This window comes from Salmo trutta, chromosome 9 (assembly GCF_901001165.1).
Source record: "Salmo trutta chromosome 9, fSalTru1.1, whole genome shotgun sequence".
NCBI classification, from domain to species: domain Eukaryota; kingdom Metazoa; phylum Chordata; class Actinopteri; order Salmoniformes; family Salmonidae; genus Salmo; species Salmo trutta.
This window is the reverse complement of record NC_042965.1, coordinates 23,674,799-23,689,370: the sequence shown is the minus strand read 5'-3', so window position 1 is coordinate 23,689,370 and position 14,572 is coordinate 23,674,799. Positions and strand designations below refer to the sequence as shown.

The 14,572-nt window shown below is 48.1% G+C and overlaps 1 protein-coding gene across 3 annotated transcripts; it reads left to right on the top strand.

Moving 5' to 3' along the window:
* Positions 1-8,690: 8,690 nt before the first annotated feature.
* On the top strand, positions 8,691-14,346 carry LOC115200240 (neurofilament heavy polypeptide). 3 transcript variants are annotated; one of them, XM_029763140.1, is made up of 5 exons: positions 8,691-9,533; positions 11,246-11,445; positions 11,538-11,662; positions 11,857-13,248; positions 13,309-14,346. In XM_029763140.1, the coding sequence occupies exons 1-5, from the start codon at positions 8,747-8,749 to the stop codon at positions 13,649-13,651; spliced, it is 2,847 nt and encodes a 948-aa protein (XP_029619000.1). In that variant the 5' UTR covers positions 8,691-8,746; the 3' UTR covers positions 13,652-14,346. The 3 variants fall into 3 exon arrangements, with proteins under 3 accessions (XP_029619000.1, XP_029619001.1, XP_029618999.1); XM_029763141.1 differs by having other exon boundaries at positions 8,692-9,533; positions 11,857-12,384; positions 12,457-14,346; XM_029763139.1 differs by having other exon boundaries at positions 8,692-9,533; positions 11,857-14,346.
* Positions 14,347-14,572: the final 226 nt, after the last annotated feature.

Genomic DNA, 14,572 nt, shown 5'->3' with positions numbered 1-14,572 from the left:
ATACCTACTGGAGAGCATGCTACTGGTGGGTGTTGCTATGGTGACCAGTGAGCTGAGATAAGGTGGAGCTTTACCTAGCAAAGACTTATAGATGACCTGGAGCCAGTGGGTTGGCGACGAACATGTAGCGAGGGCAAGCCATGAGAGCATACAGGTCGCAGTGGTGGGTAGTATATGGGGCTTTGGTGCCAAAACGGATGGCACTGTGATAGACTACATCCAATTTGCTGAGTAGAGTGTTGGAGGCAATTTTGTAAATTACATCGACGAAGTCAAGGATCGGTAAGAAAGTCAGTTTTACGAAGGTATGTTTGGCGGCATGAGTGAAGGAGGCTTTGCTGCGAAATAGGAAGCCGATTCTAGATTTAATTTTGGATTGGAGATGCTTAATGTGAGTCTGGAAGGAGAGTTTACAGTCTAACCAGACACCTAGGTATTTGTAGTTGTCCACATATTCTAGGTCAGAACAGTCCAAAGTAGTGATGCTAGTCGGGCGGGTGCGGGCAGCAATCGGTTGAAGAGCATGCATTTTGTTTGACTAGCATTTAAAAGCAGTTGGAGGCCATGGAAGGAGTGTTGTATGGCACTTGAAGCTCGTTTGGAGGTTAACACAGTGTCCAAAGAAGGGCCAGATGTTTACAAAATGGTGTCGTCTGCCTAGAGGTGGATCAGAGAATCACCAGCAGCAAGAGCGACATCATTGATATATACAGAAAAAAGAGTCGTCCCGAGAATTGAACCCTGTGGCACCCCCATAGAGACTGCCAGAAGTCTGGACAACAAGCCCTCTGATTTGACACACTGAACTCTATCTGAGAAGTAGTTGGTGAACCAGGCAAGGCAGTCATTTGAGAAACCGAGGCTATTGAGTCTGCCGATAAGAATGCGGTGATTGACAGAGTCGAAAGCCTTGGCTAGGTCGATGAAGACGGCTGCACAGTACTGTCTTTTATCGATGGCGGTTATGATATCGTTTAGGACCTTGAGCGTCACTGAGGTGCACCCATGACCAGGTCGGAAACCAGATTGCATAGTGGAGAAGGTACGGTGGGATTCGAAATGGTTGGTGATCTGTTTGTTAACTTGGCTTTCGAAGATATTAGAAAGGCAGGGCAGGATGGATATAGGTCTATAACAGTTTGGCTCTAGAGCTCTTAACGACTAGGCTACAATGTTTAGACTGTTCACAATATTGGGCTGTAGAGAAAAAAACGATTCTCTGTGTCGAGGTAAAAGTGGGGTTGGGATTACTCTGTGGGGCCTGTAGAATCTATATATGGTGTTATTTCATGGGGGAATGTGATCTAAGTACCTAGCAGCACTTTCTACTCCACCCACTTCATGGGTCCCAATGCAATACGTTGTATATGCCTATAAATTACATATTGTCTGTATAGAGAAAAAAATATTCAATGTCGGCTGTCTGGGAACTTGCCTTCCGTGGAGTACACACTTTTGAGCCAGACTGTGTAGTATGCTAAGGTGGGAGGGGACTGAAAGCAGGCTGGACAAGGATTGGCCAGGGAGCAGAGAGGCGGGGCAGACGAGAGGAGGTAGGGCCACAGCAGGCTGAGTGGCAGGTGGCATCATCAGAGCCTGGCACAGAGACAAGATCCATCACACCTCAGTCAACTGCAGCATCAGACAGATGCCTTTATTCTGTGTGTGTGTGTCTGTGTGTGTCTGTGTGTTACTCACTGAGTGTATCAGGTGTAGAGCCTGGATCTCTGCTTGTGTGTTTCCCAGCTGTCTGTTAACCAGGAGGCTTTGGTGCAGTGCACACACACACCCCACGTCTGTCTCCAAAGCCTTCCTATAACACAGCACAGCACTGACGGGACGACCCTACACATAAACACACACACGCACACCGTTGGTCGTCACCCTCTCTCTCACCATACATCTGAGAGGCTTGTGAGGTGTGTGTGCGTGTGTACCTTGCCACTGAGGCAGAGGCGTATGAGGGTGTGTATCTGGGCCAGCAGGTCTCTTGGGGCCAAGGGGGAGGGGTCTCTCTGAAGAACAGTCAGGGCCTCTGAACACCGCCCCTCAGATAGCAGCTCAGCACCTGGACAGGTAAGGGTTAACCTCTCTACCCTGGACAGGTTAAACTAACCAGCATGGAGAGCTCTAAATGGTCAGACCTTGAGCGATGACAGTGCAGATATGAAGGAGGCCCTTCAGCTCCCTGGGGTGCACTACCACCGCTGGCCTGACTGCACTCATCTCCACATCCCTCTCTCCTGCCCTCCTCCGTACATCCCTCTCTCCTGCCCTCCTCCGTACATCCCCCTCTCCTGCCCTCCTCCGTACATCCCCCTCTCCTGCCCTCCTCCGTACATCCCCCTCTCCTGCCCTCCTCCGTACATCCCTCTCTCCTGCCCTCCTCCGTACATCCCTCTCTCCTGCCCTCCTCCGTACATCCCTCTCTCCTGCCCTCCTCCGTACATCCCCCTCTCCTGCCCTCCTCCGTACATCCCCCTCTCCTGCCCTCCTCCGTACATCCCCCTCTCCTGCCCTCCTCCGTACATCCCCCTCTCCTTCCCTCCTCCGTACATCCCCCTCTCCTGCCCTCCTCCGTACATCCCCCTCTCCTGCCCTCCTCCGTACATCCCCCTCTCCTGCCCTCCTCCGTACATCCCCCTCTCCTGCCCTCCTCCGTACATCCCTCTCTCCTGCCCTCCTCCGTACATCCCTCTCTCCTGCCCTCCTCCGTACATCCCTCTCTCCTGCCCTCCTCCGTACATCCCTCTCTCCTGCCCTCCTCCGTACATCCCCCTCTCCTGCCCTCCTCCGTACATCCCTCTCTCCTGCCCTCCTCCGTACATCCCTCTCTCCTGCCCTCCTCCGTACATCCCCCTCTCCTGCCCTCCTCCGTACATCCCCCTCTCCTGCCCTCCTCCGTACATCCCCCTCTCCTGCCCTCCTCCGTACATCCCTCTCTCCTGCCCCCAGTCCCTCAGAGAGAGAAAGCAGCTCTTCCTGCAGACAGAAGGAACCAGAAAAACAACGTGACATTTGTGATGTGATGTCAGTGTGTAACTGTCAAAGAGCTATTGTTTCATGACCTCATTCCTGATTACTTTACCATGACCTAATACTCTAATCCTGTCCAGTTACATGTGAGGGGTGTCAAACACACACACACAGTCTAGTGCAGACAGAGTAGCAGGGAAAACGTGAAGCCCAGGGACTTTAGAACCGTACCCCAGAACACTGGGGGGTCGGGAGGAGGACGGTCACAACCTACAGCCACTAGAGCTGCACAAAGGTTGGGGGGTGAGGTGAGAGAGATGGGGGAGAGGTCAAAGATAGATGGGGGAAGGAGAGAGACTATTGAAAAGACAGTGTTTTCCTTTCTTCCTCTCCCTCATATTATTTGCATTACATCACTACTACAGCATCAAACCTAGTCATATCATGGTTACGGTGTCTGGGGTTTCCTATCTCTCCCCAGGCTAGCGTTTTCCAGACAAGGTCCTTGGGACCTCAAGGGTTGCACATTTTGGTTTTTGCCCTGACACTATACAGCTGATTCAAATGATCAAAGCTTGATGATTAGTTGATTAGCTTCCAAAATATTTTTAACAACGATGAGGGACTGCCAAGATGGAGGCATAGTGGCTTCAACACAGCACCCGCTGTTAGTCATCTAGTGTATATATAAATCATTGTGTAGGCCTGGGTACCAAGATGGTGTGATTTCAGACCGCAATTCGGGTGTCCCCAGCACGAATGAAACAGCCATGGACCAATGGCGAGGATCAATGGGTGTAACTTCATATATTAAAAATAAGTAGTAAAAAATGTCCCTAATTGCGGTCTGCAATTACACCCTTCTCCTTTGTACAGAAGTATGGAGTTTGGAAACAGTCCTGACTGAGTGTCCATGAGATGGCGCCAGATGACCACAGTGAAGAGAAATTTAGGAGAGTACCAACATAATTCCTCCAATTAGAGGGACCCTCTGATGAGTTTAGAATTCCAGTTTATGTCATTGTGTGTGTCATGTGTACAGTTATTGCCCTCTCTCTCTCTCTGTCTGTCTGTCTCACACACACACACACACACACACACACACACACACACACTGGGATTATACACCTCCCTCTGTAACTGGATCCTGGACTTCATAACGGGATGCACCCAGGTGGTGAGGGTAGGCAACAACACATCCACCACGCTGACCCTCAACAACTCAGGGACGCGTGCTTAGTCCCCTCCTGTACTCCCTATTCACCTGCGATTGCGTGGCCTCACACGACTCCAACATCATCATTTGCAGACCACACAACAGTGGTAGGCCTGATCAGCGATGATGATGATAGCCTACAGGGAGGAGGTCAGAGACCTGGCAGTGTGGTGCCAAGATAACAACCTCTCCCTCATTGTCAGCAAGACAAAGGAGCTGATCGTGGACTACAGCAAATGGAGAGCCGAGCACGCCCCCATCCAAAGTGACGGGGCTGTTGTGGAACAGGTTTAGAGCTTCAAGTTCCTCGGTGTCCACATCGCTAAGGAACTATCATGGTCCACACACATCAACACAGTTGTGAATAGGGCACGACAACACCTCTTCCCCCTCAAGAGACTGAAAAGATTTGGCATGGGCCCTCAGATCCTCAAGAAGTCCTACAGCTGCACCATTGAGAGCATCTTGCCTGGCTACATCACCGCTTGGCATCCGACTGCAAGGCACTACAGAGAGTAATGCGTATGGCCCAGTACATCACTGGCCTCCAGGAACTCTATACCAGGTGGTGTCAGAGGAAGGCCCTAAAAATTGTCAAAGACCCCAGCCACCCAAATCATATACTGTTTTCTCTGCTACAGGTATGGCAAGAAGTACTGATGCACCAAGACTGGAACCGACAGGTCCCTGAAAAGCTTTTACCCCCAAGCTATAAGACTGCTAAATAGTTAACCAATATCTACCTGGAATATCTGTATTGAACCTTTTTGCTCTAATCGCTTTTGACTCATCACATACGCTGCTGTTACTGTTTATTGCCTATCCCGTTGCTTAGTCACTTTATCCTTACCTACCTCAATTACCTTGTACCCCTGCACATCGACTCGGTACTGGTACCCCATGTATATAGCCAAGTTATTAATATTCATTGTGTATTTATTCCTTCTGTTATTATTTTTCTATTTATTCCTTCTGTTATTATTTTTCTATGTTTTCATAGTTTTTTTATTTCATTGTTGGTTAAGTAAGTTTAAGCATTTCACTGTTAGTCTACACCTGTTGTTTACGAAGCATGTGACCGATAACATTTAATTTGACACACACACACACACACACACACACAGACAGACAGACAGACAGACAGACAGACAGACAGACAGACAGACAGACAGACAGACAGACAGACAGACAGACAGACAGACAGACAGACAGACAGACAGACAGACAGACAGACAGACAGACAGACAGACAGACAGACAGACAGACAGACAGACAGACAGACAGACACACACACACACACACATCGGTACAATGTAATACAATCGAAAAGCTTAATTGTATAGAAACTGACTCATCTATATGAGGCCTGCCAGTAGAGCTCTGTCTTCCCAAGGTCACTGTCTTCTCTCACCTCTCTTTCCCCTCCTCCTTTTCTTTCTCCATCATCTCTCTCCTCCCTCCATGTCCATTAGGTCTCACTCTTTCTTCCTCTCCCTCTCATCTTTCCCTTCCCCTCTTTTCATCTCCCTCCTCCCCTCTTCTCTTTCTCTCCCTCTTACATCAACACCTTCCCCTCCCTTCATCAAACTGAGTGATATTCCAAGGACTGAGAATACAGGACTGGCTCCACCCCTCCATTCTGGCTCAGTGATCTCCACTTGCAGTGGCCTCATATATAATGGATGTAGTGAGTAACTGGGACTAGGAGCGTGTTGAGTGTTTATTTCTGGTCTGATTGTGATGCTCTGTCTGTCTGACTGGTATGTAATGACAGAGTTTATGTCTCTGAGGAGGAGAAGGTCATGACAAAGTGTGTGTGTGTGTGTGTGTGTGTGTGTGTGTGTGTGTGTGTGTGTGTGTGTGTGTGTGTGTGTGTGTGTGTGTGTTTACTGTCATGTATTCATAACACTGGAAGACAGAGAGAATGAAGAGCTGCACATGAAACTTTCAACTATTCCGAACACAATAATATAATTGAAACAATGCACGTTCTGAAGCCTTCAAGGGCAGATATGTCGACAAATGTCTATAAAAGATTGTGACAGATGAATATATTGTACTGTATGTGTATATTTATGAAGATATAAATGCGTATATTATATTAACGACTATAAAAAGCAGAGAAAGACTACAAACCTGCTCATTGTGCATCTTAAACAGCTCCCTGTCTGATGGTTGTGCTGACTCACTGTGCTGTGGTCAGTAATGATACCTAGGCCAGTGAGGAGAACTCTGAAGTCAGGGATGACTGTGCTATGTATAAACTGCTGAGAGTATGCAATACAAACTGATGAACTAATAAAGGTTCAAACCGAAAGATTTCTGTGTGTTGTCATTATTATATTACTCTAATACAAATGCAAAGAGATACTCTATTACTCTGGTGGGAATGATACTGATGGCTGCTGTGATGGTCTTGACATTACCTGATGTGCTCACTTTGAGAGAGAAAAACTAGCTTGCTAAAATAGATCATTTACTGGTACAGTACTAAGATACTGAACTAAACGATGTAAATGCTATAGCTTCTGTCATGTTCCTGTGTGTGTGTGTGTGTGTGTGTGTGTATAGATCCTAAAGGAGTTTGATCAATAGGTGCTGTAGAGACAGAATCATCCCCTTCAGACACATTCCTCCAAATCAGCTGACACACACTTACTAGGACTGAACTAAAATAGCAAGTGTGCTTGTGTGTGCGTACTTAATGCTCAGTCATCTCCACTTCCTTTAACAGGGCTATTGACAGAGGTATGTCTGGTCTCAGCTACTGCATTGGAGCTGGTCCATTCACTTTTATAAATTCTGAGGATCATGATGAAAACAGATTATGACATCAAACCTCAAACACTCTTACGATGTGTAAAGCTGTCAGTGGGCCAGGTGTGTGTGCGTGAGCGAGAGAGAGAGCGAGAGAGAGAGAGAGAGAGAGAGAGAGAGAGAGAGAGAGAGAGAGAGAGAGAGAGAGAGAGAGAGAGAGAGAGAGAGAGAGAGAGAGAGAAAGCGAGAGAGAGAGAGAGCGAGAGAGAGAGAGACCCCCTTCCAGCATTTGGGAACATCTCGTACAACAAAATCTATGGGTTAAAAAACCTAGCAAAAAAACATTAGCTGACATGGGCTAGTTGATCTTGACATTTCTGACAAGTTATGAATAACTTTCTAAGGTATGCAATGACTGACATGCTAAAGTGGCTACAATGTAAAATGTTCTGCTGATAAGCGGTGTGGTTACCGCTGCAGTGTGAGTCTGCAGATCCACTTCAACCTGTCACGCCCTGATCTGTTTCACCTGTCTTTGTGCTTGTCTCCACCCCCTCCAGGTGTCGCCCATCTTCCCCATTATCCCCAGTGTACTTATACCTGTGTTTTCTGTTTGTCTGTTGCCAGTTCGTCTTGTTTGTCAAGCTTACCAGTGTTTGTCCTGTCAGCACCTGTCTTTTCCCATCCTCTCTTTTTCTTGCCCTCCTGGTTTTTGACCCTTGTCTGTCCCGACCCTGAACCCGCCCACCTGACGACTCCCCCTGAACCCGCCCACCTGACGACTCCCCCTGAACCCGCCCACCTGACGACTCCCCCTGAACCCGCCCACCTGACGACTCCCCCTGAGCCTGCCGTCCTGTACCTTTGCCTCTGTTCGCTGTAATAAACATTGTTACTTCGATACGGTCTACATCTGGGTCTTACCTTATCCTGATACAACCCACCTGGGACACACACCTGGCCAACTGACAGAACCACACACACACACACACACACACACACACACACACACACACACACACACACACACACACACACACACACACACACACACTGTAATGTATTCACAGAGCACTGACAGAGAGAATGAAGAGCTCCACATGAAACTTTCAGCCTAGTCTAAACACAATAAAATGATTGAAACCTGAAATGGAAATGTTACATCAGCTATATTTCTTCTTGTCAACATGGTATTGTGGATATCGTTATGTTGGCCTAATATAACGAAGATCGTACAATCATATCTTACCCAGATGGATTCTTACACAGATGGATTCTTACACAGATGGATCCTTACCCAGATGGATCCTTACACAGATGGATCCTTACCCAGATGGATCCTTACCCAGATGGATTCTTACCCAGATGGATTCTTACACAGATGGATTCTTACACAGATGGATCCTTACCCAGATGGATTCTTACACAGATGGATTCTTACACAGATGGATCCTTACACAGATGGATCCTTAAACTAGATATATAGTAGGAACCATCTGCATAAACCCAATGTCCCGACAAGATTCTTGCAGTCTGAAGTTATTAGACATCATGTGTAAATCATGCAAGTGACTGACTAATGTCAATTGGACATTTGGGTAAAAAATCAAGTATCATACGCTGCATCATGCTGTTCTTCTGTAGTTAGTCTGTGTGAGGAAGGAGTGGTGCATGACGATAGCGAAGATGATGTATCCTTAAAGAGAGAGAGTGTCCATGCTGAGTTGTGAGTTTCTCCTCCCGCGGTATAAAAGCTCACCTCTCTCCATCCTGCCGCAGTCTGCATCCGGTTTAGAGATGAGCTACCCACTGGACCACCTCTACGGCCACGGCTCCTACCGCAGGGCACCACAGGGCCTCTCTGCCCGGCCTGCCGCTTCCCTCTCCTCCTCCGGCTTCCACTCCCAGCCCTGGACGACCTCTCAGCGCCGCCGCCAGGCCTACAGCCAGACACCCTCCGCCGACAGCTTGGAGATCTTTAACGGCGACATGACTCGGAGGAACGAGAAGGAGATTCTGCAGACACTCAATGACCGGTTCGCCGGCTACATCGACAAGGTCCGTAACCTCGAGCTGATGAACTCGAATCTGGAGCAGGAAGCGGCTGCGCTGAGACAGAGCCAGACCGGGCGCGCTACCGTGGGAGAGCACTATGAGCGCGAGCTGGGGAACCTGAGGGGTCTGGTTCAGCAGCTTACCGGGGAGAAGGCACGCGCACTCTTGGAGCAAGACCACCTGGAAGAGGATATCCAGCATGTGCGGACCAGGCTCGAGGACGAGGCACGCAGCAGGGAGGAGCTGGAAGCCAAGGCACGCCTCATGAACAAGTATGTGGATGAGTCTGGGCTCGCACGGCTAGAGCTGGACAAGAAGCTGAGCGCGCTGCAGGAAGAAGCCGCGTTCCTGAAGAAGAACCACGAGGAGGAGGTGGCGGAGCTGCTATCACAGATCCAGGGTGCACAGGTGAGTTTCGAGGCTCGAGACACAATCAAGGCGGACGTCACGAACGCCCTGCGGGAGATCCGCGCTCAGCTGGATGGCCACGCGACCAAGAGCGCAACGCACGCGGAGGAATGGTTCAAAGGTGAGAGGCGCAACTTTATATCAATCTACCTTTACCTGGTTTTACTCAGCGATGTGTCAGTGAGAGAAAGCCAGGTTTATAGAGTTTTAGGGCTCTGATGTTACGGTGCAGTTTGCTGTCCATGGTGCTGAACTTTGGAGGAGTTGGCTATGGATCTCGTTTGTTTTACTATCAAATAGGCTCTTGGTACATAGTGGTGCATAGCCTATAGGCTAATATCAATCCTATTTGGGACATTGATTCGTTGTAAGGTCACCATTTGAAGCAAACTGTATTAGACTCTAGGCTATATATTCAGTAAAATCACTGCATAAACATCATCCAGTGCGCACCAATGACTGTAATGACAGCTTGTGTTACCCAAGGGTAGTATCGAATGGAACCATTCATAGTTATGGAGTTATAGGCTCTGATTGCATTTGGAAAAATAAAAGATGTGAATAATGTGGTGAAATAGCCTACTGGTTTATTTTATGGAGAGGAGAAAGTGTTCTGTCTGATGTAAATGTGTGTCTGCTACAGTCCTGTTTTGAAAGCCTTATTGCTGCTCTGAGTCCGATCATGCATTCCTGCCGCAGGCAACTATGAGTCAGCAGTATTAGGTCCCTAGAAACACTGATGGCGCATTCTAGTGTCCTTGGAAATGCATCTTACCAAGAAAGCATCGGACACTCCCCCCCCAATCCCTACCTCATAAGATATTAAATATGTCTCTCAATCATTCCCGACGCGGCCCTGGTGAATGTACGTATTAACCCCATAATTAGATATATTTTGCCCCTCAAAGTCACATACCTTATCTCACCGTCCTACCTTTTCTTATAACTTGCAGTCTCTTGAGTGTCATGCCATGTTCCTACCACAAGGGGAGCGCTCCTCTGCAGAGTCAGACGCCGCAGGGTGAGATGACACGTGTAGGGGGCGTCTGAGTACACTGTGTATATAGCATGTTAATGTGACCATAGAAATAGAATCAATGGATTATATTTCTATTAATGTGACTGTCGGGGTTTGCCTGTGTTTGGTGATTATGTGTTTGAAGATGTTGTGGCCCTGTGTGTGTGGTTTCCAGTGAGTGTTGTGTATGTTTTCTAACCTTCATAACATTATATCATTTCCTGAGGGCTACTGCCTCTACCTGAGAGAAGAGACCAGAGGACAATAACAATAAGATCATGGCTAATGCAGTCCTCCACCTCTAGCTCAGCCATCAGGGTCATGACCTGTCCCCATAGATACACAAGCAATGCTATTGTGTCCTAACTGTGTTATGTACCAGTGTTGGTGCTAGAATTAGGATTAGAGACCTTAGTTAAACTCTCTGAATGGATGGATAAATGTTGATTTGTACTGGTCCATCACCTCATTGAGTTAACATTTCCTTCTACCAGTGACCATTCCCTCTCTTTGTAGCTCTGCAGCCGACTGTGATGGAGCTGTCCAGCTGACTCTGGCAGCCTGTTGATCAGTGTCCTGTAGCTGAGTCAGACCTCAGACAGACAGACAGGCACTGTCAAGGTTACTCCTGGAGGAGAGGATTTGTGTTCTCAATGTCCGGCCTCTGTGGTGGTCACGGAGGAAAAGAGAATGAGAGGATACAAGGAAAGGACACTATCTGAGAGTATAGGGTTGTTATAACCCGTCTCTATGACCTCTAAAACCCTGTCTCTGACCCTGTTCCCCAACCTCACACCTCTCCCAAACCCCTGTAGTGCGTATGGAGCGGTTGGCAGATGCAGCTCACTCTAACACAGATGCGATCCGTGGTGCCCAGGATGAGATAGCAGAGTACAGACGGCAGCTGCAGAGCCGCACCATCGAACTGGAGACCCTCAGAGGAACCAAGGACTCCCTGGAGAGACAATGCATGGAGACTGAGGACAGACACCATGGAGATATCCACTCACTACAGGTACACTCCTCTGCCGGTCTGGCTGTCTGTCTGGCTCTTCTCTTTCCCTGCACTTTGGCACACATTTCTCACCAAAATGTGTGTGTGTGTAGGAGACTATTCATCAGCTGGACGGTGAACTGAAGAGTACTAAGTGGGAGATGGCCAGTCAGCTGAGAGAATACCAGGAGCTGCTGAACGTCAAGATGGCTCTGGACATAGAGATAGCAGCCTACAGGTGGGTCAGAGGTTAAGGGTGGGGGACATTTTTTTGTTAGTGCACTCATGCAGACTCAGATTATCTCTGAATAAGCCCTGCTCTTGTGAAAAAAACATGATTATTACAGAATAACTACTGATATGTTTTTGAACAGGAGACTGTATTGACACACACAATTCAGACTGTACTTCCTGTGTTCTTCCCCTAAACAGGAAGTTGCTGGAAGGGGAGGAGACTCGGTTCATATCTGGGCCAAGCCTGTACTCCTACTCCTCTGCCCACCTGAAGCTGAAGGGGGAGGAGCTCTCAGACACAGTCATACTGGAGGAACAGACAGATGAGACACAGGTCACTGAGGTGACAGAGGAAGCAGAAGATGAGGAAGAGGAAAAGGGAGAGGAGACAGAAAAGGAAGAAGTGAAGGAGGAAGAGGAAGAGGGAGAAAAGGAGGAGGAAGAGGATGAGACCAAAGCTGAGGCAGAAGAGGGAGAAGGGAAAGGAGTTGAGGATAAGGGGGGAGAGGAAGAGGAGGCCGGTGAGGAAAAAGAGGAAGAGAAGTCTAAGTCACCTGAGAAGGCTGCTTCTTCTCCATCCAAATCTCCCCAATCTAAGTCTCCCTCCAAAACCCCCCAGCCCAAATCTCCCGCCCCCAAATCACCTGAATCCAAATCACCCCAAACCAGATCTCCCCTCCCCAAATCACCTGCCAAATCTCCCACCCCCAAATCACCCGAATCCAAATCTCCCCTCCCCAAATCACCTGCCAAATCTCCCGCCCCCAAATCACCTGAATCCAAATCACCCCAAGCCAAATCTCCCCTCCCCAAATCACCTGCCAAATCTCCCGCCCCCAAATCACCTGAATCCAAATCACCCCAAGCCAAATCTCCCCTCCCCAAATCACCTGCCAAATCTCCCGCCCCCAAATCTCCCACAGCTGTGAAATCACCAACATCTACATCTCCCCCCAGCAAATCCCCAGAGTCTAAGTCTCCTCCTCCCAAATCCCCCCTCCCAAAGTCTCCTGAACCCAAGTCCCCCATCCAGGAGAAGGCCAAGCCCCCTGCAGAAGACAAACTGGCCAAGCAGGAGAAGAAAGAGAAGGAACAACCCCGGCCTGTAAAGGAGGAAAAGAAACAAGAGCCAGAACCCAAGGAGAAGGAGAAGAGTGAGAGCCAGCCTAAAGAGGAGAAGGTTGAGGAGAAGACAGACAAACCAGATCCCAAGGAGAGCAAGCCAGAGGAGAATCCCAAGAAGACTGAGACCCCAACACCTGCCCCCCCTGCTGCCACCCCGGCCAAGCCTGCAGAGGAAAAGCCCGCCCCTGCCAAGGAGAGTCACGGCCCTGCTAAGAAAGAAGAGGAGAAACAAGCCAAAACAGATGACACACCCCAGGTAGAGGTGAAGCCTGCCCCCAAAGAATCACCACAGAAAACAGAGAGCACAAAGGAGGAGAAGAAAGCAGAGCCCAAAGAGGAGGTGAAGAAGGAGGATAAGAAGGAGGACAAGGAGAACAAGGAGGACAAGAAGGAGGCCTCTAAAGCATCCGACATTAAAGAGGCAAAGGATACGAAGGAGGTAGGGAAGGCAGAAAAGGCCAAGAAGTCTTCTAGCACTGAAGTCAAAGACGAGAAGTCTTCTAGCACTGAGGTCAAAGACGAGAAGTCTTCTAGCACTGAAGTCAAAGACGAGAAGTCTTCTAGCACTGAGGTCAAAGACGAGAAGTCTTCTAGCACTGAAGTCAAAGACGAGAAGTCTTCTAGCACTGAAGTCAAAGACGAGAAGTCTTCTAGCACTGAGGTCAAAGACGAGAAGTCTTCTAGCACTGAGGTCAAAGACGAGAAGTCTTCTAGCACTGAGGTCAAAGACGAGAAGTCTTCTAGCACTGAGGTCAAAGATGAGAAGTCTTCTAGCACTGAGGTCAAAGACGAGAAGTCTTCTAGCACTGAGGTCAAAGACGAGAAGTCTTCTAGCACTGAAGTCAAAGACGAGAAAGCCAAGAAGTGAGTCACTAACACACTGCGTATAAGCCAGGAGAAGAGAGAGACGCCAAAGAACTATCGGGAGGGATGGGAGGGGGGAAGGGAGGAAGGGACGCTACTGAAGACCTGAGCAACCTTTGTAAAGGGAAGCCAGAGCAGAGCAGAGCAGCGCAGGAGACAAACAGTAAACAAACAAAGCAATAGCTTTTCTCTAGTTACTATCCCCCGGGTACTCAACCCTGATATGATGCTTCTTCTAATCTATGACTGTAGTGAATGCAGAATGCTCTAAACTCTATCTGAATTGTGTCTGACTGCCCGTCAATAATAACAAGTGCATTAAAACAGCAGCCTTGCCTTGGCTGGGAGTACAGCACAGGGCCATGCACCTTCTGAAGCCTTCAAGGGTAGCGATGTCAACAAATGTCTATAAAAGATTGTGACAGATCAATATATTGTACTGTATGTGTATATTTATGAAGATATAAATGCGTATATTATATTAACGACTATAAAAAGCAGAGAAAGACTACAAACCTGCTCATTGTGCATCTTAAACAGCTCCCTGTCTGATGGTTGTGCTGACTCACTGTGCTGTGGTCAGTAATGATACCTAGGCCAGTGAGGAGAACTCTGAAGTCAGGGATGACTGTGCTATGTATAAACTGCTGAGAGTATGCAATACAAACTGATGAACTAATAAAGGTTCAAACCGAAAGATTTCTGTGTGTTGTCATTATTATATTACTCTAATACAAATGCAAAGAGATACTCTATTACTCTGGTGGGAATGATACTGATGGCTGCTGTGATGGTCTTGACGTTACCTGATGTGCTCACTTTGAGAGAGAAAAACTAGCTTGCTAAAATAGATCATTTACTGGTACAGTACTAAGATACTGAACTAAACGATGTAAATGCTATAGAGCTTGTCTATTCCTCTCAT

Coding starts and splice junctions, on each gene's coding strand:
- LOC115200240 (XM_029763139.1), top strand. CDS start 8,747: ATGAGCTACCCACTGGACCACCTCTACGGCCACGGCTCCTACCGCAGG. Junction 11,446..11,537: donor GAGATATCCACTCACTACAG/GTACACTCCTCT, acceptor GTGTGTGTGTAG/GAGACTATTCATCAGCTGGA. Junction 11,663..11,856: donor ATAGAGATAGCAGCCTACAG/GTGGGTCAGAGG, acceptor TCCCCTAAACAG/GAAGTTGCTGGAAGGGGAGG.